This window comes from Talaromyces amestolkiae (genome assembly GCF_001896365.1).
Source record: "Talaromyces amestolkiae strain CIB chromosome Unknown scaffold22.1, whole genome shotgun sequence".
Lineage (NCBI taxonomy): Eukaryota > Fungi > Ascomycota > Eurotiomycetes > Eurotiales > Trichocomaceae > Talaromyces > Talaromyces amestolkiae.
In genome coordinates, this window is record NW_024468058.1 from 179,198 (window position 1) to 205,344 (window position 26,147).

General features: G+C 45.5%; 10 protein-coding genes across 10 annotated transcripts; 5 read left to right on the plus strand and 5 right to left on the minus strand.

Moving 5' to 3' along the window:
• Positions 1-973: 973 nt before the first annotated feature.
• Positions 974-3,793, minus strand: BHQ10_009042 (uncharacterized protein; the record flags this gene model as incomplete). Its single annotated transcript, XM_040881915.1, has 5 exons — positions 974-1,951; positions 2,764-2,867; positions 2,919-3,243; positions 3,309-3,422; positions 3,623-3,793. The coding sequence occupies 5 exons, from the start codon at positions 3,791-3,793 to the stop codon at positions 974-976; spliced, it is 1,692 nt and encodes a 563-aa protein (XP_040737544.1).
• A 1,134-nt stretch (positions 3,794-4,927) lies between these two features.
• BHQ10_009043 (uncharacterized protein) lies at positions 4,928-5,886 on the plus strand (the record flags this gene model as incomplete). The annotated part of the gene is made up of 2 exons (XM_040881916.1): positions 4,928-5,056; positions 5,122-5,886. 2 exons carry the CDS (start codon positions 4,928-4,930, stop codon positions 5,884-5,886), a joined length of 894 nt encoding a protein of 297 aa, XP_040737545.1.
• An 845-nt stretch (positions 5,887-6,731) lies between these two features.
• On the plus strand, positions 6,732-7,619 carry BHQ10_009044 (uncharacterized protein; the record flags this gene model as incomplete). Its single annotated transcript, XM_040881917.1, has 1 exon — positions 6,732-7,619. The coding sequence occupies one exon, from the start codon at positions 6,732-6,734 to the stop codon at positions 7,617-7,619; it is 888 nt and encodes a 295-aa protein (XP_040737546.1).
• Positions 7,620-7,925: 306 nt separating this feature from the next.
• Positions 7,926-8,514, minus strand: BHQ10_009045 (uncharacterized protein; the record flags this gene model as incomplete). The annotated part of the gene is made up of 2 exons (XM_040881918.1): positions 7,926-7,968; positions 8,021-8,514. 2 exons carry the CDS (start codon positions 8,512-8,514, stop codon positions 7,926-7,928), a joined length of 537 nt encoding a protein of 178 aa, XP_040737547.1.
• A 1,916-nt stretch (positions 8,515-10,430) lies between these two features.
• BHQ10_009046 (uncharacterized protein) lies at positions 10,431-12,154 on the plus strand (the record flags this gene model as incomplete). Its single annotated transcript, XM_040881919.1, has 3 exons — positions 10,431-10,462; positions 10,523-11,127; positions 11,199-12,154. The coding sequence occupies 3 exons, from the start codon at positions 10,431-10,433 to the stop codon at positions 12,152-12,154; spliced, it is 1,593 nt and encodes a 530-aa protein (XP_040737548.1).
• A 1,012-nt stretch (positions 12,155-13,166) lies between these two features.
• On the minus strand, positions 13,167-14,597 carry BHQ10_009047 (uncharacterized protein; the record flags this gene model as incomplete). The annotated part of the gene is made up of 1 exon (XM_040881920.1): positions 13,167-14,597. One exon carries the CDS (start codon positions 14,595-14,597, stop codon positions 13,167-13,169), a length of 1,431 nt encoding a protein of 476 aa, XP_040737549.1.
• Positions 14,598-15,143: 546 nt separating this feature from the next.
• Positions 15,144-17,885, plus strand: BHQ10_009048 (uncharacterized protein; the record flags this gene model as incomplete). Its single annotated transcript, XM_040881921.1, has 2 exons — positions 15,144-16,925; positions 16,980-17,885. 2 exons carry the CDS (start codon positions 15,144-15,146, stop codon positions 17,883-17,885), a joined length of 2,688 nt encoding a protein of 895 aa, XP_040737550.1.
• Positions 17,886-18,130: 245 nt separating this feature from the next.
• On the minus strand, positions 18,131-20,050 carry BHQ10_009049 (uncharacterized protein; the record flags this gene model as incomplete). The annotated part of the gene is made up of 1 exon (XM_040881922.1): positions 18,131-20,050. The coding sequence occupies one exon, from the start codon at positions 20,048-20,050 to the stop codon at positions 18,131-18,133; it is 1,920 nt and encodes a 639-aa protein (XP_040737551.1).
• An 865-nt stretch (positions 20,051-20,915) lies between these two features.
• Positions 20,916-22,768, plus strand: BHQ10_009050 (uncharacterized protein; the record flags this gene model as incomplete). The annotated part of the gene is made up of 4 exons (XM_040881924.1): positions 20,916-21,145; positions 21,221-22,248; positions 22,331-22,583; positions 22,645-22,768. 4 exons carry the CDS (start codon positions 20,916-20,918, stop codon positions 22,766-22,768), a joined length of 1,635 nt encoding a protein of 544 aa, XP_040737552.1.
• A 631-nt stretch (positions 22,769-23,399) lies between these two features.
• BHQ10_009051 (uncharacterized protein) lies at positions 23,400-25,724 on the minus strand (the record flags this gene model as incomplete). Its single annotated transcript, XM_040881925.1, has 7 exons — positions 23,400-24,008; positions 24,089-24,214; positions 24,275-24,549; positions 24,618-24,772; positions 24,855-24,957; positions 25,028-25,623; positions 25,681-25,724. 7 exons carry the CDS (start codon positions 25,722-25,724, stop codon positions 23,400-23,402), a joined length of 1,908 nt encoding a protein of 635 aa, XP_040737553.1.
• Positions 25,725-26,147: the final 423 nt, after the last annotated feature.

The following is a 26,147-nucleotide window of genomic DNA, read 5'->3' on the forward strand; positions in this document are numbered from 1 at the left end:
TTAGTGGCATCCAAGATGCAGAAAATTTGGCCTGGAGGCTTGCTCTTCTGATCAGAATGAATTGTTCATCTGCAGTCGGGAACTCCCTTTTACAGTCTTGGGCAGCTGAACGTCGATTAGGTATAGACAATTCGGCTAGATTCACCCTCATCAATGGCAAACTGTGCAACAAGGAATCAACTTTCAAGATGAGCATTCTGATACCTATAATGAAACTTGTTTTGGGCATATCATCAATGTTGGGAAGACCATCCCCAGAAGCACAAACCGTAGCCCACGGCTACAAGGCATGCGCAGATGGCACCTTTCTGGCTGAATTTGATGGCGGGTCAAAGGTAGCACAAGTCTATCTCCAGACTTATTCTGCAAACTCGAAGTCTTCCACAATTGAGCTCTCCGACATCGTTTTGAGCCGCGTGCCCACGATATTCACGCTGTTGGTTGTTTATTCCCCGATCCCGTCGAATGATGCGCAGTTGAATGAGCACGAGGGACTTGAGAAGCTTCTCAACAAATTTGAATTCCCGGCAGATCTGTTATCAGAACAGTCTATCATCTGTTTTGATCCATCGACCTCGCCGAGGATCGGACAACGCATAAAACAAGGCGCGGTATCGTTTCTAGCATCCCGAGATGTTTTAACTGGATACCCCAGCCGCCCACTCTATGATGAGAATCAATTCATGCGTAGTTTAGGTGGCTTACGGGTAAAGTATGTATTAATCCGCCCGGATCAATTCATTTATGCCAAAGCCAGAACACTTGAGGAGCTGGAACGGTGCTTGGAAATGCTCAAAACTAGAATCTCATAAATCGAACAACCCTTCACGTACATCAATAATCCTTCGAAACTATCTATTTTTTGAGACGTCCACGGGTGCATATAATCACGCATCCACGCACACAGCATGCAAATAGTATTGTATACGTATGAGCCACCTGATACTCAGCATAAATATCTATGACAAACAAATCAACCAGCTTTATTCTTTGCAAAATCAGCCGGGATTTCCGGTCCCCATATAGCCATCGGGCCAGCCACGCTACGCATATTCTTGTATTCGGTATTGACCACATCCCCATCGGCATAATGCTCAACCTTGAAGCCACTCGAATCTAGCCAGTAATCAAATATCTGACTGCCTAGCACATGTCTCCCCACACCCCAGACAGAGCGCCATTTCTGTTCTTCCAGCCACCGATGCCCCATTAGTTGTGTGTCAAAGTCCGCAACTTCATAAGATGTGTGATGAACAGATGTCTTTGTTGTTCCAGGCGGAGCACGGGAGAGGAAGAAAACATGGTGATCCGAGTACTCCTCACCGAGATCGAGATGCATAAACGTCATGAAATCTACCCAGCCAAATTGTTCGTGGCTCAAAATGTCCGAGTGCACGAAGTTGAAGTTTTCGGTATAAAACTTAAGTTCCTGATCAAATTCGCAACAGATGTAGCCGAGATGACCGATTTTGTGGACCAGAGCTGGGGCTGGTTTGAAGCGTTGGAAGACGCCGAATCTGCCTTTCTTGAACGGTTCATTGAATGGACCTTGGGACTCGACAATCTTTGAAGGTAACTCGCTCGATGGATCAATTTCGCGTTCCATTTGCCCATATACAATATGCATGAATGTTCCATTAGGCCGCGGGACGGTGACGAGACGACCTCCCCCTGGTGCATGGCTAATATCTTTCACAATTGCGCCTTCAAGCTTCATCGCTTTTTCAAAGTTCTCTTCGTCTTTTGCAACAAAAGCTGGACCGAGAAACCTGGAAGAACGAGTCTCGCTCTGTGATGCTACGTAAACATATGGATCTTTACCATATCCGCGGTAGTAGATGGTGTTGCCAATCCGTCTTTCCTCGATGAATCCAAAGTCCTTGGCGAACCGTTGAAACTCTTTCAAGTTTCGATGCTCGAAATATACATGTCCAAGTCGGGTTAATTGTATCTTGAATGGGTTGTTGTGAACATCTGGGATTGGCATTGGAGGGATCATCTATTCTTGCACCCACTGGGGTAGACTTGATATGATTGAACCCACGACGGCCATTTTGTGTCCACTCAATTGAATATGGTATATTTCACTATTTTGGAATTAATACGTCTTTTGCAGCTTTCATCGCATTTATATTCTTGCTTACTAAAGTCCAACAAGTATGTTCACGTTCTCTTGGCCGTATTTGTAAGATGCTCCGCGGAGCAACTTTAGAAAGGGACTTCCCAACAATACTGGCTGTTGGGAAAGACGATGAAATGTGAATTGATCATTCTCAAAGACTAGAGAAAATACTTTCAGGGGTTTTACTATAAGCAGCGCTTTTTCTTGAGAAATACAAGGCGTACTATACACCATCGATGCGTCGTATATCTCTGTTTATCCACCTGCGTTTTTAAAATCCTAAAGGGCCTACTCTTTGATAAGATAACCAACGACACATCATAGACTAGGGCTAGGTTTCTGTTCAAGACAAGTGGATATGAGACCGTTTTATTTAATTCGCCGAATTTATTGTTCGTTGCATATCAACACAGGTTCCAATTTGTCGATTAATCCCATCAAAAGTATGAGCTTAATCGATACAAAATCATGCCATAAACAATACGCAAATATGTGAAACTTTGAGTTTAATATGGTTAGCTAACTGGATGATTTGCTACTAATCTTCGTTGGAGACTGACGAGACATGCTCACATAATTGAATCCTGACCATCGGGAAACACAATCCTGTTTCGGAGTATGCCAATGCCATCTATCTCTACCTCTACGACTTCATCGTGTTGTAAGAATCGCCTAGGTTCCTTGAAAACACCGACTCCGGATGGTGTGCCCGTCATTATTGCCGTATATGCCGGGATAGTCGTGCCTATGAAAATAGTTAGTTGCCCTGTACTTATGAATGAAAAGGTGAACTTACTCTGACTAATAAAACTAAGAATCTGTGTAGGTGAAAAAATAACATCGTTTTTTATCTCCACGTCTTGCATCACTTCACCATTGACTCGTGTTTGCAGACGTGATCCCTCCTCATTCTTATAAGCCGTTGAGCTGACGAGCACTGGTCCGATCGGAGCAAATTTATCGAACGCCTTCGCGTAGAAAATCTGGCCACCGTTTTGTTCAGGCATCTGGAATTTTCGGCAACTGAGATCATTGCCTATTGTGTAGCCCAAGATATAGGAGTTAGCCTCTTCGGGTGTGACGTCTCGACATTCTTTGGAGGTAACAAAGACCAATTCTCCCTAATGAACGCTTGTGTCAATTTCAATCCTCAATTCTTGTCCGTGCTTATAAGAGCAAATCATACCTCCCAGTCTGGAAAGTTCGATGCGCAATACCGACTGATATGAATATCCTCATGCGGCGAAGCAAGCGAGGCAGAAGGCTTTGTCCAAACGGGAGGATGCATCGGGACATTGAGCTACAATAAAGGTAAAGGTTGGGTCAGCATTGCACTTTTCTGTGTGATGCAGTCACGTATACGAACATTAGCTTCTTTTGCATGCGACCTATAATTGAGGCCTACGCAATATATTGGGAGATCTGTCCTCGGTAACGGAGAAAGAAGCTTTTCATGTAATCAGTCTCAAGGGGTAGTTGGCACCGGGAATTGCTCCGTACCTTATCAACGACTGCTTGAACTGGCTCGTCATTCTCGATGAGCTTTTCGAACGTTGTATAGGCTGTGATTTTTGACCCCAGCGATGGTATTTCCGATAAAGCAGAAGTGAGATCCGCAAATAGTACGTTCCCAGCAGACTCGAAGCGAATGAGCCTTGTGAAGTGCGACATTGTATTTTGATTCGCAGCTCTGAATAGTGAATAAGTTCAGAATAAAAAGCAATAGGAAGATAGATTAAATAAAGGTCATCTCGTAGATCTTGGCCTCTTCAACTTTCGATCAAAACTTCGGATTATCGATCCACAAGATCTCAAATACAGATGTTCCTCCGTGGAGGAACTTTTTGGCTCTACTGAGCCTAGTTCGTACTTCAGGCTACTAATATCAGACATCGGCCAGAATGATTAGATTATACTCTTTGACCAACTCTCGATACGTTTGTGATTGATGCAGTCTGATTCCAGTTGACGACCACGATGAAGCCGTAACACCGAACCCTGATCAGGAAATTACCGTTATACAGAATCGGTACCGCTTCTACATTTTCGCTTTTTTTCTGCTTTTTAGTTGTTAAGAATGCTTGTTCTTACTTCTCTAATCTGAAGCGAGATTTAAGAGACCTTTTCAAGGCTAGAGAATAGCCTCTTGATCAGAAATTCGATTGCAAGTGCATGACAATCAGAATCACAACGAAAAAATAGTAATGCAGACTACCTTCCTGCAAATAGCATGTAAGAATGTCTTTGATCATTTGATTATCCTATATACAATCGGTAAGCAGCCTGTAGAAGTCAAGCAATATTGAATAGAAAGTGGAGTTGACTTGGGTGAGCCTATTATTATCGATGCCGAGGTCTGAATATAGAACTGCTCTATGATTAGGTCTAATAACGACCAATAAGTGTTCGACGACTTATTCTGCTAGACTCGTGATTGGTTGTCCAATTACTATACCTTCAATTATCCTTTTCTAAGATAGTGACGGACCTTATAACCTATGCCCTATACCAAGGCAACCCCGCTCGTTCAGAAATTGATGATTTTGCCCAGTATGACGATCGGTTAGTGATTTGTCTATTCGTAAAGAATAAACTCAATTCCCAATGCTCATTGGATAGAAGGGCCATTTGAAATCCACTTGTCCCAAGATACTTTTGTAACAACGTCATGATCCGTCCAATATCAAAGGTACCATAAGAATCGAAAATTTATAAAATACACTATGAGAGACGCTCGGACTAGATTACGGTTCATTTTTAACACTATTCTGACATTACCTCACAAAATCTCAAGAACTAATGACAATGGTTATTCCTCCAGCTACACGCCTTCGGCAGTTGATTGCCGAGAAGGGCATAGTTGTTGCGCCCGGGGTTTTTGATGGGTTTAGTGCCAGAATAGCGCTCGATGTTGGATTTGATTGCATCTATATGGTAGGGATGCCGTAACCGAATTCTTGAATATTTACATTTTGACTTACAGATAGCGTCACAAATAGACAGGCGCCGGTACATGTGCCTCAAAACTCGGCCAGCCCGATCTGGGCTTCGCAACTCTGAATGACATGCGTGAACATGCTGAGATGATCGCAAATCTCGATATAAGAACCCCTCTAATCGCCGATGCGGATACAGGATATGGCGGGCCAAACATGATTGCTCGAACTGTTGCGCAGTACCATCGCAGCAATGTAGCAGGCTTGCACATCGAAGACCAGATACAAACGAAAAGGTGCGGACATCTCGGTGGCAAGCAAGTCGTTCCGATTGAAGTCTTTGCGACTCGTATCACAGCAGCTGTGCTGGAGCGCAAGAGACTAGGCTCGGATATTGTCATCATCGCACGAACGGATGCCCTTCAAACCCATGATTTTGACGAAGCAATACGACGATTGAAAGCAGCAATCAAAGCAGGCGCTGACGTCGCATTTCTGGAGGGTGTTACAACAGAAGACGAAGCGAGAGAAGCATGTCGTCTCCTTGCACCTACTCCGGTCTTGCTGAATATGGTCGAACACGGGGCCACGCCCTCGTGGACGCCAGAGAAGGCGAAAGAGTTGGGGTTTAAGATTATTATTTTCCCGTTTGCTGCTATAGCTCCAGCGTATGAAGGCATTCGCAAAGGTCTACAACAGATCAAGGATACTGGTACGACTGGCATTAGCGTTGATTTTACGCCTAAGAAGTTGTTCACGCTCGTTGGGCTGAAGGAGGCGACTGAAATTGATGTGGCTGCTGGCGGAAATCTCTATGATGGTGTATGAATAATTTAAACAGGGATTTGATTGCTACTACATGTTTCTATCAGTACCGCAGAATCCCTAGTACATGGTGTACCAGGTTTCATGTCGTAGTCATATGGTGTCGATCATCTAGATGAGCATTTGAAGCCAGAGAGATCCAGGAATCCTATTCGTGATGATTCAAGTGGGTCTGCCTACTAATCAGTCAAATTGAAACGTCCTTAATAGCACGCAACAAGTAACCGAAAAAAGTAGAATGCGTAAATATTGAATGGATTAGCTCGAACCTCACAAACGCCTGTCAGCCACGGCTTCCCGAAGTGCGTTGCACACCAGCCCACTGCCAATTGAGTAGATAGAAAGTCTCCTCATCTAACAAATAGTTCAACCAGGCAAGAGCCATGGCACATCAAACATGATTTTGTGACTTGTAAGCAATTGGAAGAACGATGCTGACGAAAAGTGACAAGTTGATGTATATTTGTAATCAATATTAGTTAATATGCATTCAGCTGACCCCGCCAAAATAGTTTAATTTGTAATCAGCCATAATTTGTCATTAGTTCCAGCTTATTGATTGGTCAGATCGACTAGCGATTGCGACATGGCGTACTTGGAACGAGAGTAGTACGACGGCCTACCTTTGTCAACGAATAGCAGGTCTAGTTGGATTGTAAATCTTGTGATTGGCATTCCGTCATTCACGAAGAGGCTCATCTAGCGATCCTGTGTGCTTTGAGTATAAATAAGGCCAGTCTCCTGCCTATCCTTTTCTTTCTCATCGTCAACCAACAACCTTAAAAACAGTACAAACTTCAAAATCACTGATTACCAAGCTCTCCATAACTTTTTAGAGATTTTCGAGTATGGCGTCCTCTCAAAGTATCACACAGGTCAAATACCTTGAACTTCCAACCCTAAAGTCTCGAATCTTCTACCGAGAAGCAGGCCCTGCCAATGCTCCAGTAGTGCTTCTACTCCATGGCTTTCCCTCCTCCTCCCACCAGTACCGGAACCTCATTCCCCTGCTCGCAACCAAGTACCGAGTCATTGCACCAGATCTGCCTGGATTCGGCTTCACCGAAGTAGCTGATGACTACAAACATACATTTGACAATCTTGCTCTCGCAATACTAGAATTCGTTGATACTCTATCTATCGCGAAGTTTTCTGTCTACATATTTGATTACGGCGCGCCAACAGCGTTGACACTGGCACTGAAACGACCAGAAGCTATACAGGCCATTATAACACAAAACGGCAACGCCTACGAAGATGGACTTGGAGACTTCTGGCAGCCTCTGCGTGATTACTGGGCAAGCGGTGATAAAGATAACGCAAACACCCGCGCTGCTATAACAGCAGCGGTTCTCACTTTCGAAGCTACAAAAGGACAATACACACAAGGCACATCACCCGGCAAGGTTATTGCGCCGGAGTCTTATACGCTTGATTACGCTTTGCTTCAACGTCCAGGTAATGATAATGTCCAAATAGACCTATTTTGGGATTACCAGAACAATGTAAAGAACTACCCTCGATTTCAGGAGTATTTCCGCAAATCGCAGGTTCCGCTATTGGCAGTTTGGGGAAAGAATGATCCCATTTTCATTGCCCCTGGAGCTGAGGCTTTTAAGCGCGATTTACCAAAGGCAGAGGTGCATCTGCTGGATGCCGGGCATTTTGCTGCTGAGACGGAGACGGAGGAGATTGGTGGACTCATTCTGGATTTTCTTGCGAGGAATGAAATTTGATGGAATTTTGAAGTCAACATACTAACTCAACTTGATATTGGATTGCTTAGGAATGGTTCAGGCAGTGTCAGTATTGTATCAGGAGATAGCTCCATGAAAACTTTGTGGATCAAATTGAGATTTCTTAGTCTGTGAAAACATATACTGCATGGTCGTAGAATTCTTCTTCATTTAGGCGTGTAATGTGGGAACAAAAAACTCCGTATGTGCCATCCAATTGCTCAACCCCAACTCCGTCGGCACCGTCTGCACAAAAGGGAGACTAGGCATTCCAAAATCACGAGGCGGTCCATCTAGACATCTGTATCAAACTTGTTGTTCCGGTGGAACATGATGAGCCTTTTCATTCCTATTACCCGATTAACAACGTCCATTGCAAGCTTCGGCATTAGTGGACTTACAGCTGCGGTTGCTGCTCATACCCATGATAGTAATCGTTACTCTCATAAGGCGACTGCTCAAAATACTCCGCCGATTCATACGTCGAATAATCCACCCTCGACCCATCCTTCTCCTGCTGCAGGATGTTCGCTGAACCCTGACCCAGACTCTGTTTCCCATTGCTGTTCGTCCTTTTTGCCCCCCATCCCGGAGTCCCAGTTCCTCCTGCAAGTGTCATAGGCGTATTCGGTGTCGTCGTATCAATATTATTCGGATTCGATGAATATGTCCGTGACGTGCGCCCACCACCGAAGACTGACTCGGAGTAAGCGTATTCGTGATTTCGTTGGCGGACTTGCCGCATGTATGCGTCTTGTTCGTGAGAAATTTGGTTGCTTGCTTCTTCCATCGTAGATGTGCGTCGATAGTAGCCGCTGAATGTCCAGAGGATGGTTACACATAGCGCGGCGACGACCACGACGATGACGATGATTGCTGAGGCTGAGAGGGTCATTATTTTTGACTGATGGCGGTCTGTTGGTTTCAAGTTTGGGTGTGAACGAATACAGATATTGTGTTCCCGAGACAGCTCGAGCAGAGACTCAATTCTTGACGCGAGTCAATCGCAAATCTCAAGCGACCGATAGTCGTAGACCCTTCCTTATCCGTGGAGTTCCGTGGTGTTTTAGAATACACTGTGACCTATCGCGGCTTCATACATCGACTCCCAAGGAGCGCGATAGATATGTGGCTCAACCATGAAAACCAAAAATGTTTACGATGAGAAGGACAGAACTAGAGATGAATAAAATGAAATTGGAAACCATAGAAGAAAATAGAAGCCTGCTAGGTCATTCTTCGACACCACACTAAATCCTGACTCGATCCATCGAATCGGGTGCATTGAAACAACGAGCGGGATGCCACCACTGGTTAGTCATTGCCAGTTGGCCGTTGGTCGGCTACAAATGCGTCATCCATAAATTACGTTGTAATGGAATATGGGCGTTCGTACGTATGCATGCCCCTCCAAAGATCCAGAGTTCAGACCCATAGCTAGCAAAACACCACCAATCGAGTCGAGGATGGAAGTCCAAGCGGGAAGAACGGATGGGCTATCTTCGGTGGGCCGGGAAAAGCTTGACTGTTCTATTTCTACTTGTACCGATGGCTAAGCCTTAATAATGGATCTAGTTTCACGTATTCGATTCTCAGAAAAGAATATTCATACAACTATTACAACGTTGTTATCGTACTTCGGAAGCAATTTTGAGCAACACGAATCTTTTGTACAGACAGCAAGGTACGTAGATAGATCAACATCGACTGCGTATTAAAAATGATCAGTATCAATAACTCCGATTAACTAAACATCTCACTTCCGACCCTCTCTTCTGATGTCTCACTTCGTAATATTACATCGTAAACAGCCGGATCATCCGACACGTACTTTCCTATCCCACCTCGATCGATTCATGCTCGGTGGCTTGCTTCTATCGAAAACCAGGCACTTTGAAACCTATGTCGTACATCCGAATGCAAATCATCCTCTCGAAATCATCCTGGACGCGATAGCGATGACCAACTTGACGCCGATCCGATCTAACGTATTCGGTAAGCGAGTTGGCCATGTAAGCGGGTTGGCCACCTTCAATACACATACAAAATGGCCTATGTTTATACCATCATGACTCAACATCCAGTGGAAATCTCGATTCGTGATTCATATGTTAGTATTAGGTCACTTAATATAATAAAAATATTTAATTAAGACTAGTGTAAAGTAGTGATCATACCATTTTATATATAATACGACTGAAAACCGGTGTAATTATGCAAAATATGAACCACTCAAAGATATAGTTACTTAAACCCCTATATACTTTCTTGATAGGTTGATAATGATATATTAAAGATATATATATCAGATAACATAGAGATAGGTCTGTGATGTAGAGTAATGAGGGTACGAATATAGGCCATTCTGTATGTGTATTGAAGGTGGCCAACCCGCTTACATGGCCAACTCNTAATGAGGGTACGAATATAGGCCATTCTGTATGTGTATTGAAGGTGGCCAACCCGCTTACATGGCCAACTCGCTTACCGATTACGTTACACAGTTAAGGGGCGTATTACGAATCAACCCTAGGGTCAAAATCTCAGTCGAGGTACCTGGGTGCGGTTTTATGTTAGGGACTAGTTTGCTTTTCATGCTGGACATGCTTCATTTTATCCTTCATGAAGCCATATGATGTCGATTCTCATACCAATCTACTAGGTTGAAAATGTAATAAATCGGTGGGTTATGTGGGCGTGGAGTCTTCCCCGCACACTCTGTTCCCCCGACAATCTTGGTACGGTTTCGTTGACCGTAAGTCGTCTTAATCCAACGATAAGTTATTGAATCCACCATTAAAACATGATCAAATGAGACCACAATCAGCTTGTGTCGCTTGCCGGTAGGTTCAGTCTTCCCATTTCCGGCAGCTTATTAAAGCATTCTAACGCGAACCCTCTAGTGAACGGCGCAAAAAATGCCATCGCCGCCCACGAGAGGCCCGCTGCAATTTTTGCATCAAAAGGGGGCTGAAATGTTCGTTCATGCGAAATTCTGTCATTCGCTCGGACGGTCGGGAATACGATCCCCTGCTTTACTACGACGAGGATGAGATGCTCGCCCCTGCTGCCCCTGACATCGTACCAGACCAGGATTTCTCAGTCGAGCTTGTTCAACTATACTTCCGCTACATTCACATTGTATTTCATAACTTGTTTCACGAACCGTCATTTATGTCCGCTGTTAGAGATGGTACCATCCCCAAAGTTCTTTTCTTCGGCGCGATCGCGTTGTCCGCTAGATTTTCATCGCATCCCAGCCTTGCAGATATTGAGCCTCGACAACGTGGTCGGCTATACGCAGAAGAGGCAACTAGACTACTTGACTTACAGAACACGTCCCTGACTACCATTCAAGCATGCATGCTACTAGGTGCTATTCAGGGGGTCGAAGGGAATCCGGCCACTGAATCCGTTTATTTTAGCGCTGCAGCTCGGATGGCTATGATACTGGACCTTCCTAGAGCACTATCAAGAACTCGCATCGATCAGGAAATTAATGTCAGAGGTATTGTTAATATTTGGTAGCCTAAAAGCATGTATGTGACAATTTACTAATTTGTTTTTGCTGCTCAATAGTCTGGTGGTCATTGGTCGCCACTGACACCTGGTCATCGGCTGCCCTCTGTCTCCCCAGGGCAATACAGCCATGCAATGATGATCCATTACCCATGGATGAAATCGCATTCTCTCGCTTGGGTTTACACGATCCCCCACAATCCTTTGCAACAGACGGATCAACATCTACAGACACAGGCTGTTCTTCGTCCCTGATTTCCCAAATGATCAAGCTGAATCATTTCCTGTGGGACACAAACAAAATATATAGAATTTTCGTTTCAGGACAGATGACGTATGGCACCCTCGAAGTTTCAGTTCGAAATCTATCCGCGTCTCTCGACATTTGGTTATGGGAACTTCCTATCAACATGCGCAACACGCCAGATAATGTTTCGTACTGGGCAAGTCAAGGTTTTGGGCATATTTTCGTGAATCTTCATATCAACTACAACCACGTGGGCCAACTCCTTTTCTACCCATTCTTGAATGACAGCCAGGAGCTTGACGGAAATTCCGCCGCCCATGCCTCAAAGTCCCATTATCACTACGCTCAAAGATGCGCTCAACACGCAGCAAATCTATGTGAGATTGTCTATCAAGCAAGAGAAAGCCCAACATCTGAAGTTTCCTACTCTCTCATGTGCCACGTACTAGTCATCGCCTCAACAGTCCACATATACATCCTACTCTTCAGCCCCAATGACGACCAGATAAGCGCGGCCAGATACCGTCTAGAGCGCAATTTTGAGATCATCGATTCCCTTCGGAAATACTGGCCCTGCGTGGATGCTTCGCTCGGCAGATTGAAGGCGTTTCATAATGCTTGCTTGAAGAGTAAAGAAGATTCGTTTCGGTTGGATCAGTGGATGCTGAAGTTTATATTGGATAATGAACGCCCGGTGAAGGAAAGAGATGAGGATGCTGGATTGGAATGGGACAGATCTATCTTGTCGTTTGGTCAGTTGGGGCAGTAGATATCTCTCGTCAAGGTATTTGAGGTAAAATGTCAATAACCATTTCCACGCCGAAATAATATCTATACTCCCGACTTCTACACATGCACGATTTTTCGAATAGCATCCCTCGATTTGATATATCAGATAGTCAATACCTATTTGAATGACGGATAATTTTTTCTTAAAACCGGAACGATTGATTATCGACCAACATATTCTCCTGTTGCCTTCTAAACCCTTCTTATCGAAATTTGCAAAGATACAATGCAATTTGCCCAACGCTTTGCTATTTTCTCAGCAATTTTCATGTCAATAAGGTCAAATGCCACACTGAACGTTCAGTCGTAAATTGCTCTACCATATATATATCATTGCTTCTTAAAATGAATTGACTCAAGTTGTGGTATCAAATCAAGGGCTCAGAAGAGTTGTCTGTTCCTCATTTTCTTTCCTTTCCCCTCTCCTCGGCATATACAACTCCGAGTCCAGAATGTGAATTACCATTAGGATTATACAAGTTTCGATTGTAGCAAAGGTTCTCCGCCAGTTTCCCGACAGCGTTCTCAGCATGGCGCTGGTCAGTGCATACGAAAAATACGCGTATAGAGTAATCTGTCAATTGCCGAGTGGGTAACAGCCGAAGGCCACGTCGGGAAACTGGCGGAAAACTTTGCCATTGGCTGCGACAGTATTATTTGCCTTGAGTCGATAGTACCATCTTAGAAAGAGTTACGTTTAGTGCTCGTCTCGTGTTATTAGTGACATTAAAATATCCGAAAGAAGAAAAATATCATAGTCTGTTTGGTAGAATCTATGCTAATCTAAAGTCATCAGACTAAGCTTCCCTTAATCAGGTATCAACTAAATTCCCTCTCGATCTACGTTCAGCAAAGGTCTTTTGTAAGTAATATGCTGAATTTTTTGGAGTTCTCACGAGGGTGTCGTAATCGACATGCATGATCCCATAACGTGGACCGTATCCCGCAGACCATTCTGTACGATAGGTAATTGTCAGAATAATTGTTGCAGGTTAAAGGCCAATAGGTAAAGATGAGTCAAAGACAGTATACAACGTACCGAAATTATCCATCAAGCTCCAAACATAATACCCCAGAACTTGCACCCCATCTTCATTGATGGCATGTGAAATTGCATCCAGATACAAGCCAATGTATCTTACCCGAAACTTATCATCCAGCGCCTGTTCCAGGGTCATTTTGTTTTCTCCGGGGCACGGACACCCATTCTCAGTTATAATAATGGGTACGTGGTATCGATCCCAGACCCATTTCATGAGCTTCCGAAACCCAACAGGCGTAACCCGAAGCCAGGGCATTCCAGTAGCCGGCCCAATTTCTTTGCCTTGGCAGTCAGTAGAGCCCTCTTCTACATTTCCCGTACAGTCATCGTCTGCAGGAGGTCCCGGTAAAGCTCGTGCATATTTGGTGGAGTAGTGATTCATTCCGTAGAACGCGTTATGCGGAGCTAGCCTGCGGAGGAGCTCAAGCTCCCCCGTCGTGAACCTGGGTAACCGATCACCCAGCCTGCTTTTCATGGTTTCGGGGTAATCCTGTCCGAGGAAGATTGGATCACCAAACCAGCCGATGTAGAATTCCAGTCTGCGTTGGGCCGCCTCTATATGCAGATCGCTGCTCGGGTCCCAGGGCTCGTAGAAATGGCCGTTCAAGACGATCGAGATTTCCCCCTTTTGCGATATCTGGAAATCGGTTGTATATGCTTGGACGACTGCGGCGTGACTCAGGATGAGGGTGTGCCCGACTTGCCATGGTTCTGTCCGAGAGTCCCTTCCAGTTGCAGTGCTGTGTCCGGGTGCAAGCACGCCGCTATGGTGACCAAAAATTGCGATAATGTAAGGTTCATTGAAAGTAACCCATTTCTTAACACGATCACCAAAGCGGGAGAAGCAGATCCTTGCATAGTGTTCAAAATCGGCTTGGAATTCCTCCTTATTAAGGAAAGCGCCATAGCGATCGTATACCTCTTGAGGACAGTCCCAATGGTACAGTGTCACAACCGGCTCTATGTGATGTAGTAAGAGTTGATCGATAAGATTGTTATAGAAGCTGATTCCTTGCTCGTTCATAGGGTCATGACGCCCGCCTAATGGGATGATTCGCGTCCAGGCAATCGAGAAGCGATACACTTCCATGCCGTACGAGGCCATTAACTTCACATCCTCTGCCACCCGATTGAAGTGATCGCAGGCCACATCACCGTTTTCGCCATTTGTGCGCGACGGTTCCAGGTGGCTAAACGTGTCCCAGATGGATTTCCCTTTGCCATCCTGGTATGCTCCTCCTTCAATCTGATATGCAGCCGTGGCAGCGCCCCAGACGAAATTTGGGGGGAGTGGAAGCTCCTGGACTGGTGGTAGCTCATCTAAAGATGGCCCTTTGACCTCCAAAAGGCTGTCGCCGGACTTGAACATGTTGATATTCATCTTGGTCGTGGAGCGACGACTGCGTTATAAAGTGAAGCTGTGTAACGGATTTGAAGTTGCAGGTAGAGAATAACCTTTCCAAGTATTTCAACGAGACAAAGGAGGATAAGAAGTAGTCTTGTGGGACGGAGACATGAATAGCGGCATGTAACCAATTTATTTAAGCATAATTCCAACAAAGCACTAGGTCCACCACTCAAGAGCTCCTGTTCATTGACAATCTAGAACTTATAAGGTTAGGCCAGTGTTATAAAGAACCAAACTAATTTTAAAACGAAACATACAAGTCGACTAGAATCTCGGCTTAACATGCACCGAAGTATTCTTGAGAGCCTTGAACCGAAAGTCTCACCAAAAAGAAACTTGTCGTTATTATGGGGCTTCGTATTCTACTTGCTTTATGGATTAGCCGAAGTATAGCCCGCTAAGGTCTTCTTGCTTCGTCATACCTAATATTCTCATTTGTGGGGAAATCTTTAAATACACACGACATTCTATCTTTCCTGCTCTCCCCTTCATACGGGATAAGAAGAACATGATTTTACAATGGCTTCAATTATTGACGTTAAGTTCGAGCACTACCAGGGAGACGCACTTGGGGTTCAAGAACTCAAACCTCGAATCTCATGGCGTTTCCAGGACACGCCCACTGACTTTCAACAAAAAGGCTACGAAGTTGAACTGTCAGAGATTTCATTAGACTCGCAGTTCGTTCTACTTGAGAATGTCAAGTGCAAGTCCTCGCTTTCTTCGCTGGTCCCCTGGCCGCTTTCTCAACCTCTGAAGTCGCGGCAGAAGGTCTCTATTCGAGTTAGAGCCTGGGATGAAAACGGATACTCGACGCCATGGAGCGAGCGACGTAAAATAGAAACAGGCCTTCTGGTTCGCAGTGACTGGAAAGCTGATCGAATCGTTGCACCTTGGGGTACGGTCCTCGAACCCCAGCCTGAGCAGTTATTTCGCAGGGAATTCTCACTCAAAGGGCAAGTCAGTGAAGCCCGCCTTTATATAACCGCTCAGGGGGTGTACGAAGCAGAGATAAATGCCCAACGAGTCGGCGACTACTTCCTTGCTCCTGGTTGGACTTCTTACGACAGCAGAATTCAGTACCAGACCTACGACGTGAAATCTTTCTTGGAGAGCGACAAGAACTGTATTGGAGTCCGCATTGCTGAAGGCTGGTTCTGCGGTCGTATCGGCTTTGAAGGAGGCCATCGCAATATCTGGGGTCCACACCCTGCATTGCTAGCTCAACTTGAAATTAAGTATGTCGACGGGCAAGTTGAGATCATAGCGTCAGACCATTCGTGGAAGGTCAGGAAGGGACCTATACAACTCGCAGAGCTTTACGATGGTGAAAAGTATGATGCTACACAGGAAGTCCCAGGTTGGAGTTATCCATCCACTGGTAGTGATGAAGGTTGGGAGACTGCCTTGGTAATGGAACCATTACCCGCTTCCATCGAGCTCACTGCTGGTTTCGGAGAGCCAGTCAGGCGCGTGGAGGCGATCAGACCTGTCCATAAGATTGTAACACCTTCCGGTAAAATTGTTCTTGACTTTGGCCAAAACCTGGTTGGTTACTTGAGGCTCCGAAATATCAAAGGTCCTCGAGGTCACAAAATTGTTCTCTCTCATGCCGAAGTCCTAGAAAACCATGAGCTTGGAACCAGGCCCCTGAGAATCTGTCAAGCGATCGACACTTATACACTTAAAGGAGATGAGCAGGGTGAATCATATGAACCTCGATTCACTTTCCACGGGTTCCGTTACGCGCAAATCGACGGCTGGGTCAGTGAGCATGACCTGGAGACATCTATTGAGGCCGCTGTCTGTCATACAGACATGAAAAAGGCCGGCACATTCTCCTGTTCCGACCCGCTCCTCAACAAGCTTTATCAAAATATCTGCTGGGGGATGAGAGGCAATTTTCTGTCGGTACCAACTGATTGCCCTCAACGCGATGAGCGAATGGGATGGTCTGGTGATCTAGCTTTGTTTGCACCTACTGCAACTTTGATCTATGATTGCTTTAGCATGCTCAAGAACTGGTTTGTTGATGTCAAACATGAGCAGAGAACTTTGGGTGGTGTCCCATCAATGGTTACGCCTAATGCGACGCTCCCAGATCCTGTTTGGTGCAGAAGAATTCCATGTGCCATTTGGCACGACGTTACAATATTAGGCCCTTTTGCTCTTTACGAAGAAACAGGGGACATTAATATCTTGAGCCAACAATACTCCAGTATGACAACATGGATCAGAAAAATACCACGAAACTCAATAGGTACCACGCATTTGTGGAATAACAATATATTCCAACTTGGTGTAAGTTTTTTTTTGATGAAAAATGAAGGCTTATTTCACTGACGCCTAAAATAGGATTGGCTTGACCCAGCTGCTCCGCCCGATGCGCCCTGGAAAGGAGCCACTGATGCAAAAATGGTTGCTAATTGTTTCTTGATTCAGAGTCTGGATCTAATTGCTCGTGTCGCTGGTATCCTAGGTAGAGATACTGACCAAGATGAATTTACGAAGGAAGCTCAGAATGCAAAGAAAGATTTTCAAGCAGAATACGTGACTCCGAATGGCCGTATGGTGTCCGATTCCCAAACAGCCTATGCCTTGGTCATATGCTTTAATTTGCTATCTCCTTCACAGACAGAAAGAGCTGGACGGCGCTTGGAAGAGCTAGTTCGGAAAAATGAATTCAAGATCGGCACTGGCTTCGCGGGCACACCCTACATATGCGAAGCGCTGGTACGTACTGGACATACACAGGTAGCATTCTCAATGCTTCTCGAGAAGAATTGCCCATCTTGGCTTTATCCAGTCACAATGGGCGCAACTACTGTGTGGGAAAGATGGGATAGCATGCTACCAGACGGTACCATCAATCCTGGGGAGATGACTTCCTTCAACCATTATGCTTTTGGCAGTATCGCAAAATTCATGTATGAGAGAGTTGCGGGCTTACAACGACTGGAATCTGGTTGGAAAAGATTCCGATTCGCCCCTCGTATAGGTGCTGAGTTTTCACAGGCATCTGCATCTCACATTACTCCTCAAGGAACAATTGCTTGCTCTTGGGAAACTAATGCTTCAGCAGACGGGTTGCACACAATAAAGATGAAAGTATCTGTACCGCACAACACAATTTGTGAGATTGTCATACCTGATGACTCGGTCGGTGAAACAGAAATTGTTAGCCATGGAGAGTGGTCATTCAAGAGAACCTTCAGTAGAGATTACGAATGGCCGGTTCCAATCCTACCTCCAAAGGCGTGAGGTTGCATCAAACAGCCTTTTAATACTCTCTGGCAATTCTTGGATCCAGCTCATAGATGTCTTTCTAATAATCATTCATGTTATTCCTTATTCTAAATGATTAATGGACTGTAGTTAGCTTAGACAATTAAGTATAGTGAAGCTACCAGATTGTTTTGCGCCAAAACATGAGCATCCAAGTTTGTTTATCGGTGAAGTCAATCGATACAGGAATTGCGGTTGATTGACTGAGTACTTGCTAGAGCTCAGGAGTAATTGAAAGGCTGCGTGTACAATACAGAGCCAACTGTAGTTGTGAGTGAACCGTTTGCGATGAACACATCCCATTCCTCGTCATCCACAACGTGGAAGCCATCATCGCTTGTAAACTTGGTACTGATGACCTCGCCAACAGATGTCATATTCGCGTACCAGTCAAGTAAAGTCGAAGTTAGATTGAGAGGTGTGGCGGTCACATTTTCAAACCCCGAAATAAATTGAATGCCGTCGTCCGAGTAATTGGAGTACTCAACAGCCACATTTTGGATATAATTTCCTGCTTCGGCCAGGGTAAATGTTGCTTGAGCATGACCCTCGACTTTCCCTTGTAACGTGTAGCTGCCGTTTAGGAGGGGTGGAGAAGATGGTGGTGCGCTTCCAGGAATATAACGTGTTCCCCATGGGATTGAGTCAGAGACAGGCTGTACAGGCGGCATATCAAGAGGCTTACGGCTGATCAGAGTTGCGAGCATCAGACGAGACGTGCGTCCTCCGGGGGCTGTGGAAACAGGACAAGGCAGTGGGTTCAGCCCTCCACATTCGGGGGATACAACCAGAGTCTGGTAATATGCAATCATTGTGCCATCGTTTGACCATTTGGGATCTGCCATGGCATTCCAGTTTGGATCATTAATGCTGCCTGGCGTACAATCGCCACCAGCGTTTATCATTTGGCCATTATACGAGTCGCGGCTACCATAATAGTCCAGAAGCCAGGGTTGGAAGAAGCGGCGATTGAGATTATTGCGTACCGAGGCAGTTACTCCGACTGAGATAGTGTCAGTGAGAGGAGGAACTCCGCGCATGCCTGACAAAAACTCCATTCGACTACTGTTAAGCGTCGTCAAAACAACTGACCACTGGTTATCCGGGGATATATGAAGCGGATCGGTGTAGCCAGTATCACTTGTTATTCGGCGGACCTTGCCAGTCTGAATGTTTACCGCAAAGACATCGAAGTTGCCCGACTCGACGTTTGGTCCTAAATAAGCAACCTCGTCACCGAGCCCACTGAAACCACGGAACTCTCCGACGTTGAGAGCCTCAGGGTTGAAAATCAACTCACTCCCATTGGTGCTGAGCACCTGCGGACCATCATCTTGGTGAAGAATGGTCACATTGACGATGTCGTAGCGTGCCGAAAGAGGGATCCCTTCTGTTGGTGACGCATTGAACTCTAGACGACCAAAGTAGGAAAATTCCCCCAAAGTTGTGCCAGTGAAAGTCTCAGCGTTGAAACCCAAATGTATGTTATCTGGATGAATACGTAGTTCTCGAATATCCCCTCCTGACCCTGAACCGTCGGCGTTGACATTCCAGCGAAGAGGATAGATGTGAATCTTATTCGAAGTACAACTGTCGCTCGCGAGCTGCTCGGTGCCGCAATCGACAATACTATAGCCAGCTAAGACCCTGGACCCATCTCGGAATGCTTGAGGGTAAGTGGACAAGGGGCTTGTGTTAACCATATTCTCTGGCGGCACTCCGCAGGTGACACATTTCCACGGATCTCCGTTGGTAAAATTGGTACCATCAGCCTTGATCAGTATCAACTGTAGCCCCGAGTAAATGCTTGCTGGATCAGGAGAATCCGGGGCACCTGTGAAGTTGACAAGTGCAACAACATGTTTATCATTTGGGAGAAAGTTCCCACTTTGAAAGAAGGAACCTTTACCCATACAACCGGTCTTGCGAGGGTTGATCTCCAACGTGCATGCACCAACGTCGTCGCTAGTTGCGACTGGAGGCAGAGGCAACTCGACGATCCGAATGGGTTCAGGTGCTGGTGGGGGGATGGTCGCCTTCTGTTCGACGTCCACAAGTCCCTCTTGACTACGGGCTGCCTCGACAGAACCAGCAACAACCCATAGGGCGGCGAGAATTGCAGTTGACCGAGGGAGATGCATGGTTTGAAGGATAAGATGACTTGGATGTATTTCAGGTTGAGAAATTCACCCCTGACATCTGCAGGTTCTTGGGAACCTTTATATATACGAGTGATGATGAGTATTTAGGGGATTGATCGGCTGTACTTTCATAAGAATGCGAAAACAAGATTTTATGAGTGCCCTCCCCCAACCTCGTCAAGAAAACTGGAATAAATGCTCGAGTATAGTCGGCTATCTATTACACATTGTCTGTCTCTGACCGAGCGATGCAACTATAGAAACGGTGAAGCCATGGGAAAAAACCCAGAACTCGGTGTCTGAGTATTCAATATCACCTTTGCCTACCAAAAACTAGTGCGCAGTGATATCCAAAGCAACCGCATACTACCCGCCGGGCAAATTGAAGCCGAAGAGACACGAGCAGAGTGACGCGATATCTGCACTATCAAATGATCGCGTTTTCCGACATTTTGTCGGGATTTAAGGTTACCCATAGTATCCACAAAACCAAATTCTGGCCTAGCTTATGGGGAGAGTGTGGGGAAATGCGGAGGAAGCATCAATTGCCGATAAAGGAGGAGAATTTTTTTGCTGTAATCCCATGACAGCTTCATCAACCTTGTTCGGACGCCATGAATGAGATCTGTTATCCGAAATAGTTCACCTGTGCAATTCTCTGGAGCAGCAGTGAAGGAGTTATCTCGGCTTTTTCTCTACCGACTGAGCCGAATGCTTCCAATCACCCACTTTCAGTTCATACCTTGGTCACCGCAGGTGCCGAAGTAGAGCTATTTAAAACCCTTATTTCCCTGACCATAAGTCTTCGGCTATCATAATTCATATATCAACATTCTACACTGATCTCTGTGCAAAACTGCTAGCCATGACATCGACTGTAGTGGCCACGAAGTCAAGCGTCGCCGCAAATCACGTTGAGTTTCAAGATGAGGGTGCACTAAAGCATGATGCTACCATGAATGCCGCACTAAATGGCCAGGCTGTCTCCGGCTACGAGCATCTAACTCCGTGGCAGACTGTCAAAGCCTTCAAGTTGTGCGCCTTGATTTGCTTTGTTGCCGCTTTCAGCGCCGCTGCGGATGGATACCAGGTTGGGTCAGTGACAAATATTGTTATTCTTTTCCAACTTATGATACCCAAAACTTGATACTGACTCTGTAAAACTTGTAGCATAAATGCTAGTATTATCGCCAACACTGGCTTCGTGGCCCGTTTTGCTACCGCATCTAAAAATGGGAAACCCTATCTGGTCGGAAATATCGTCGCTGCGTGGGGTTCCATTATGTCCGTTGGCCAAGTCATTGGTATGGTTTCTCTGCCGTTCTTATCCAACAGATATGGTAGAAAGGTCGCCATGTTCATATACTGGATTATCCTTGTGGCCAGCGTTCTCTGTGAGACTCTTGCTAGGACATGGCAAGTCTGGCTAGTCGCCAAACTTCTCGCAGGCATCGGCGTCGGTTGTCTGCAGACGACTATACCAACTTACATCACAGAACTTGCACCGGTACGCATCCGTGGCGGGTTGCTGATGTTCTATAGTTTTTGGTGGACTCTCGGCGGCTTCATGGCCCATCTTGCTCTACAAATGATTTACGAAGATAACCCAACAGATTATTTGATCCCTATTTATACCCAGTGGGCGCAGATCGGTATTATGTTCCTGATCTATGTCCTCATACCCGAATCACCAGCCTGGTGTGTAGGTGCCGGTCATCTCAAAAGAGCAGAAAGGGAGCTGCTGAAAATCAATCGAGGGGTCAGAGATTATAATGTCCAGCGGCAATTGGAGGTTCTTTCCCTAGCTGTCGAACACGAACGCGCCATCGCATCAGAGCAGCAAAAGGAGAAATGGTATGCGATCTTTCGAGGCACCGACAGATTGCGAACAATTGTTTCCTTGTGGACCAATCTCACACAACAATTCATCGGACTGAGTCTTTTCGGCACTTATGGCTCCTATTTCTTCGGCCAGGCTGGTATCAGTGATCCTTTCAAAATAACAGCAATCACATCGTCCATTCAAATTGCGTCTGTTATCTGCACGGTTTTGGCTGCCGATTTTGTTGGCCGGAGACGAATTGCTTGCTGCGCTACAACACTTTGTTGGGTCTCGGATGTGGCGATCGGAATCATCGGTGTTGTGCCTCGACGTCAGGCATCGATACCCGTATTCTTAGTATTCGCCTGTCTTTGGAGTAAGTGACCCGATTTTCATAACCCGTTTAGTTTTCATATACCCTCCAAAAAGATGGGAAATACTGACAGATGGCCTTCCAGATCTGGGATTAGCAGCGAACGGCGCAACTGGCTGGGGTTATATTGGCGAAATATCCTCTCAACGATTGCGGCCCTATACTGCAGGATTTGCAGCTGCAACGACGGCGATTGCAGGAATAATCATGGGACAACTCACGCCGCATATGGTTAACGCGAATGAATGGAACTGGAACCTGAAGACGGGCTGGTTTTACGCGGGAGTTGGTCTTCCGTTTACAGTCGGAATGTGGTTTCTGATCCCCGAGACTGCTAAGTGAGTGTTACCATCTAGATTTATTCCCGAGTGTTCTCCGAGATCTGACAGTGCTATGTAGTCGCTCCAATGCTGAGATTGATGAGCTCTTTGAACGAAAGATCATGCCATGGCGATTCCATAAGACGGAAACTGCCACTCAACGCATTCTTAGTGCAGAGGCTCATTTGGAAGCAGAGACATAGTGGCTTATTTGTATTTTAGCTTAACCCTAGGTTTTTCGCTAAAGTCAATGCTACTGGGATGGTGAAGCGACACGCGGGAAAGGGGAATGTCGCTTGACATCGATGGATGAGCGTTTGCAGTTTCACTTAATCTATTGATTACTTGATTGTTTTTCTCACTGTCGTCGTATTTCTTTTGTCAGTGATTTCTACTAAAGTCTTTAGGTTGAAGTGGTATGAAGTACCGGTATACCATCAATGAAGATTCTATCGGCCATTTTGACTTGAGGCTCATCTTGGAATCTGACGAATTACCTTCATCCCTTTCCTGATCACGTAATGATAATTCCCAGTTGAAGCAGGATGTGGAGAGTTTCATCCTACAATGGATACCAGTGTGAATGCAAATACCTTCATAGCCTGCCCTTTCACTGGCGAGTCCGGCTGAACAGAACAGATTCGACGCTTACGACCGGTTTTACCAAACGACGTTGGGTCATGGCAGAGTGTCTCTTGAAGGAATTTTTCTTTACATTTGAGCATCGAATGTCACGAGTGAAGTCATTTAATACAATATCAAAAACTAGAATAAACAGTTGAATACAAGATGACCCATAGGGATCTCACGAGGGCTAGACGAAAACAAGCTATTTTAAGGGTCGTGCTCAAAAATAGCACCGAGACGCGCAATAACCTCATCATCATCAGCAGTAGATCCCCACAGACCACGAAGTGACCAACTGTTATCGACTGTAGCTGGGAAACTATCGTCGCTATTAGCTTCCAAATCTGCCTTTTTGACATTCTTGCAATCAAATTCGTGAGCTGTATTAGCGCGAGTCTTGAAAGTCAATTTGACAACACCTGCAACGCCCTTGTGCTTTGCAGTTTCAACGATAACCCCGGTGATCGGATCGTTTGACGGGAAGTCCTTGGTTTCCGGACCGTCACCCTTGCATTTACCAATCGTCCGAGGGCTTTTCTGACCCTGATATTTGATCTCAATGCCAGTAACACCGGTAGCAATCGAGTAGACTGTAATCTTTTCAATATGACTTGTGTTTGGCGCACGAACTGGAACACCATTGAAATCTTCAAATAGGGTTTGCTCAAATTTTTTGGCGTAATTGGTATCGCTAACACCTCCAAAGCCTGTCATTCTAAGCTTCTGAGTTGTTATTGACGGGATCTTATTCTTCCACTCGTCGATGGGGCTTGGGAGGGGTTTTTGAGAAGTGGGATAAAACACATTGGCGATAACCTGCTAAAAAGCTAGTCAGAATTTTGTTCACAATGGAGCATGAAGAATAATGCTCAAAGATAAGGATTAATTCTCCATACAGCAGGGCCCTTCTGGTCAATATCCACTTTGGTTGGCAACAATTTGCGGAAAATAGCTGGGTTGAGGAATACTGCACTAGGATCGGCAGTAGCAGCCTTCGATGGGTCGGCCTCGATAGCATGGATCTAGTGAAAAAATCGGCGTCAACAAGAGTAATAATGATGAAAGAAGCATATAAAACCTACCTCGTTGAGGATCTTGCCCATTTCGAGTCTACAATGGAGCCGAGCGCGGTCCAAATCGTGCAGTGTGTTACCGTATGGCTTGCCAGTGTGTCGGAAAGCAGGTTTACGATACAGCTTCTTATAAGCCTGAGCCTGTTCGGCCTCCGACATACTTTCTGGGTCCTTTTCGACCAGCACGCCATCTTCATCATGGCGACTGTCATTCTGTGAATGGAGCCCTGGCAAGTCCTCAGCCTTATGCAGAATTGCGGTTCCAAATTCCACTGCCTCCGCGTCTGTGTCATCCTGTTAGCAGCGCTTCAGGCTTGAAGTGGTAGATTGAAATATAAACAGGTTTTCTTACATTGATGAATGACGGTCCAAATACTCTTGTAGTCAGTGAAGGCGTCCAGGAGGTCATTGGTGTATAGCTCAGCGAGAGCGTAGTTGAGCGGAGTGGGCATTCGGGGTATGAGGAGGTGGAATGACCGCAAATTCTCATACTTGGTCAAGATTGCACTATATGATTAGAGAATGTCATATGTAAGTATAAGAATAATTTTACATATATGATGACTGAGTGAAGGCTATTCGGACTCACTGGGTTCGCTGGGGTGTCTTGGCTACCCGTTCCGGGAAGGCAGCAGCAGCCTTGACAAGTGAATCAATCGACCAAAGCTCCTCTGCAGGCTTGATGATACCGCCTAAGCATTCGAATCAGTATTATGGTAACGAGAGAAGGGGAAAAAGGATGCCCTCGAGAATCTGACTTACCACCTGTCCAGTTCACGGTTATCGTAGTTTCGCTTTGGCTCAATGCCTGCGTGTCTTCCTTTCCACCTTCGCCCTTAATATCAGCAGAGAATTTTCCCTTGCCGAAGCTTCCTTCAAGAGAAGCCTTGATTGAGTTGATGGTTTTCTTATCACTAGTCTTGATTGAGATGATAGCATTAAGCTCACCACCTTCTATGAACCCAGAGATAAAAGAGTCACCATAGACTTTCGTGAAATGAGCGGAATCTTCCGCGCGAAAGGTTGGAATATCATTAAACTTCAGGAGATCAGCTCCCATGATAACCTGATTGGTCACCTTGACTTGGCAGAAGAAGTTGATATTACTCTCCTTGAAGGTATCGGAGTCGATGTAGGAGCCAGCAAGGCCGCCACCACCACCTGCAGTCTTCACCGACGCTGCAGCGGAAATGTTCATCGCAGCGATGACTTGACTAACTTTGTCCACGTGCCGAGTGCAATACGAAACAATCTGGCTGATAGTGGTGTCTGAGCCTCCATAAATGTCACCACCGGGGTTTTCTGAATCAATAATGACGGCATCATTGACACAAACCTCGTGGTTGTAGGAATTGAACCTGGGTTCATAGTTTGTAAGAGATAGAAGTAAATTTTTGTGAGAAGAAGAGACTCACCCTTGACCTAGGCGCATAGCGCTAGTATAAGGTGCGGTGAGCATGATTGATAAGGCTGTTCGTTATACCTTTAAAGAAGCTATCCAATACTGAAGGGTCTTGCGAAGGAGGATGAGGGTCAATTGGCAAATATTAGGAAGAGAAATGCACGCAGAAAGCGCCTCGGTAAGATCTGGAGAGTATTTGACGGGTGTCTGTTCAGTTGTCGTTTGTTCTTATAACACCATACCGGGCGCAACCCCAAATCTTGTAGACCCATCAAATACTCGAGCCATAAGAGGGCAGCACTTCCCTCGGCAATTAAAGCTCATGAAGCTGAAGGCGCCCATTACTTGTTCAATAGAGTCAAGCCAACTCGGTCTCATTTTCGCGGCGCCATACTTTAGTGTGGTATAGATTCATCCTAGATTGAAATGCCAGAATTTGATATTATTGTTTGCTGGATAACATCAGAGGAGAAAATAAAC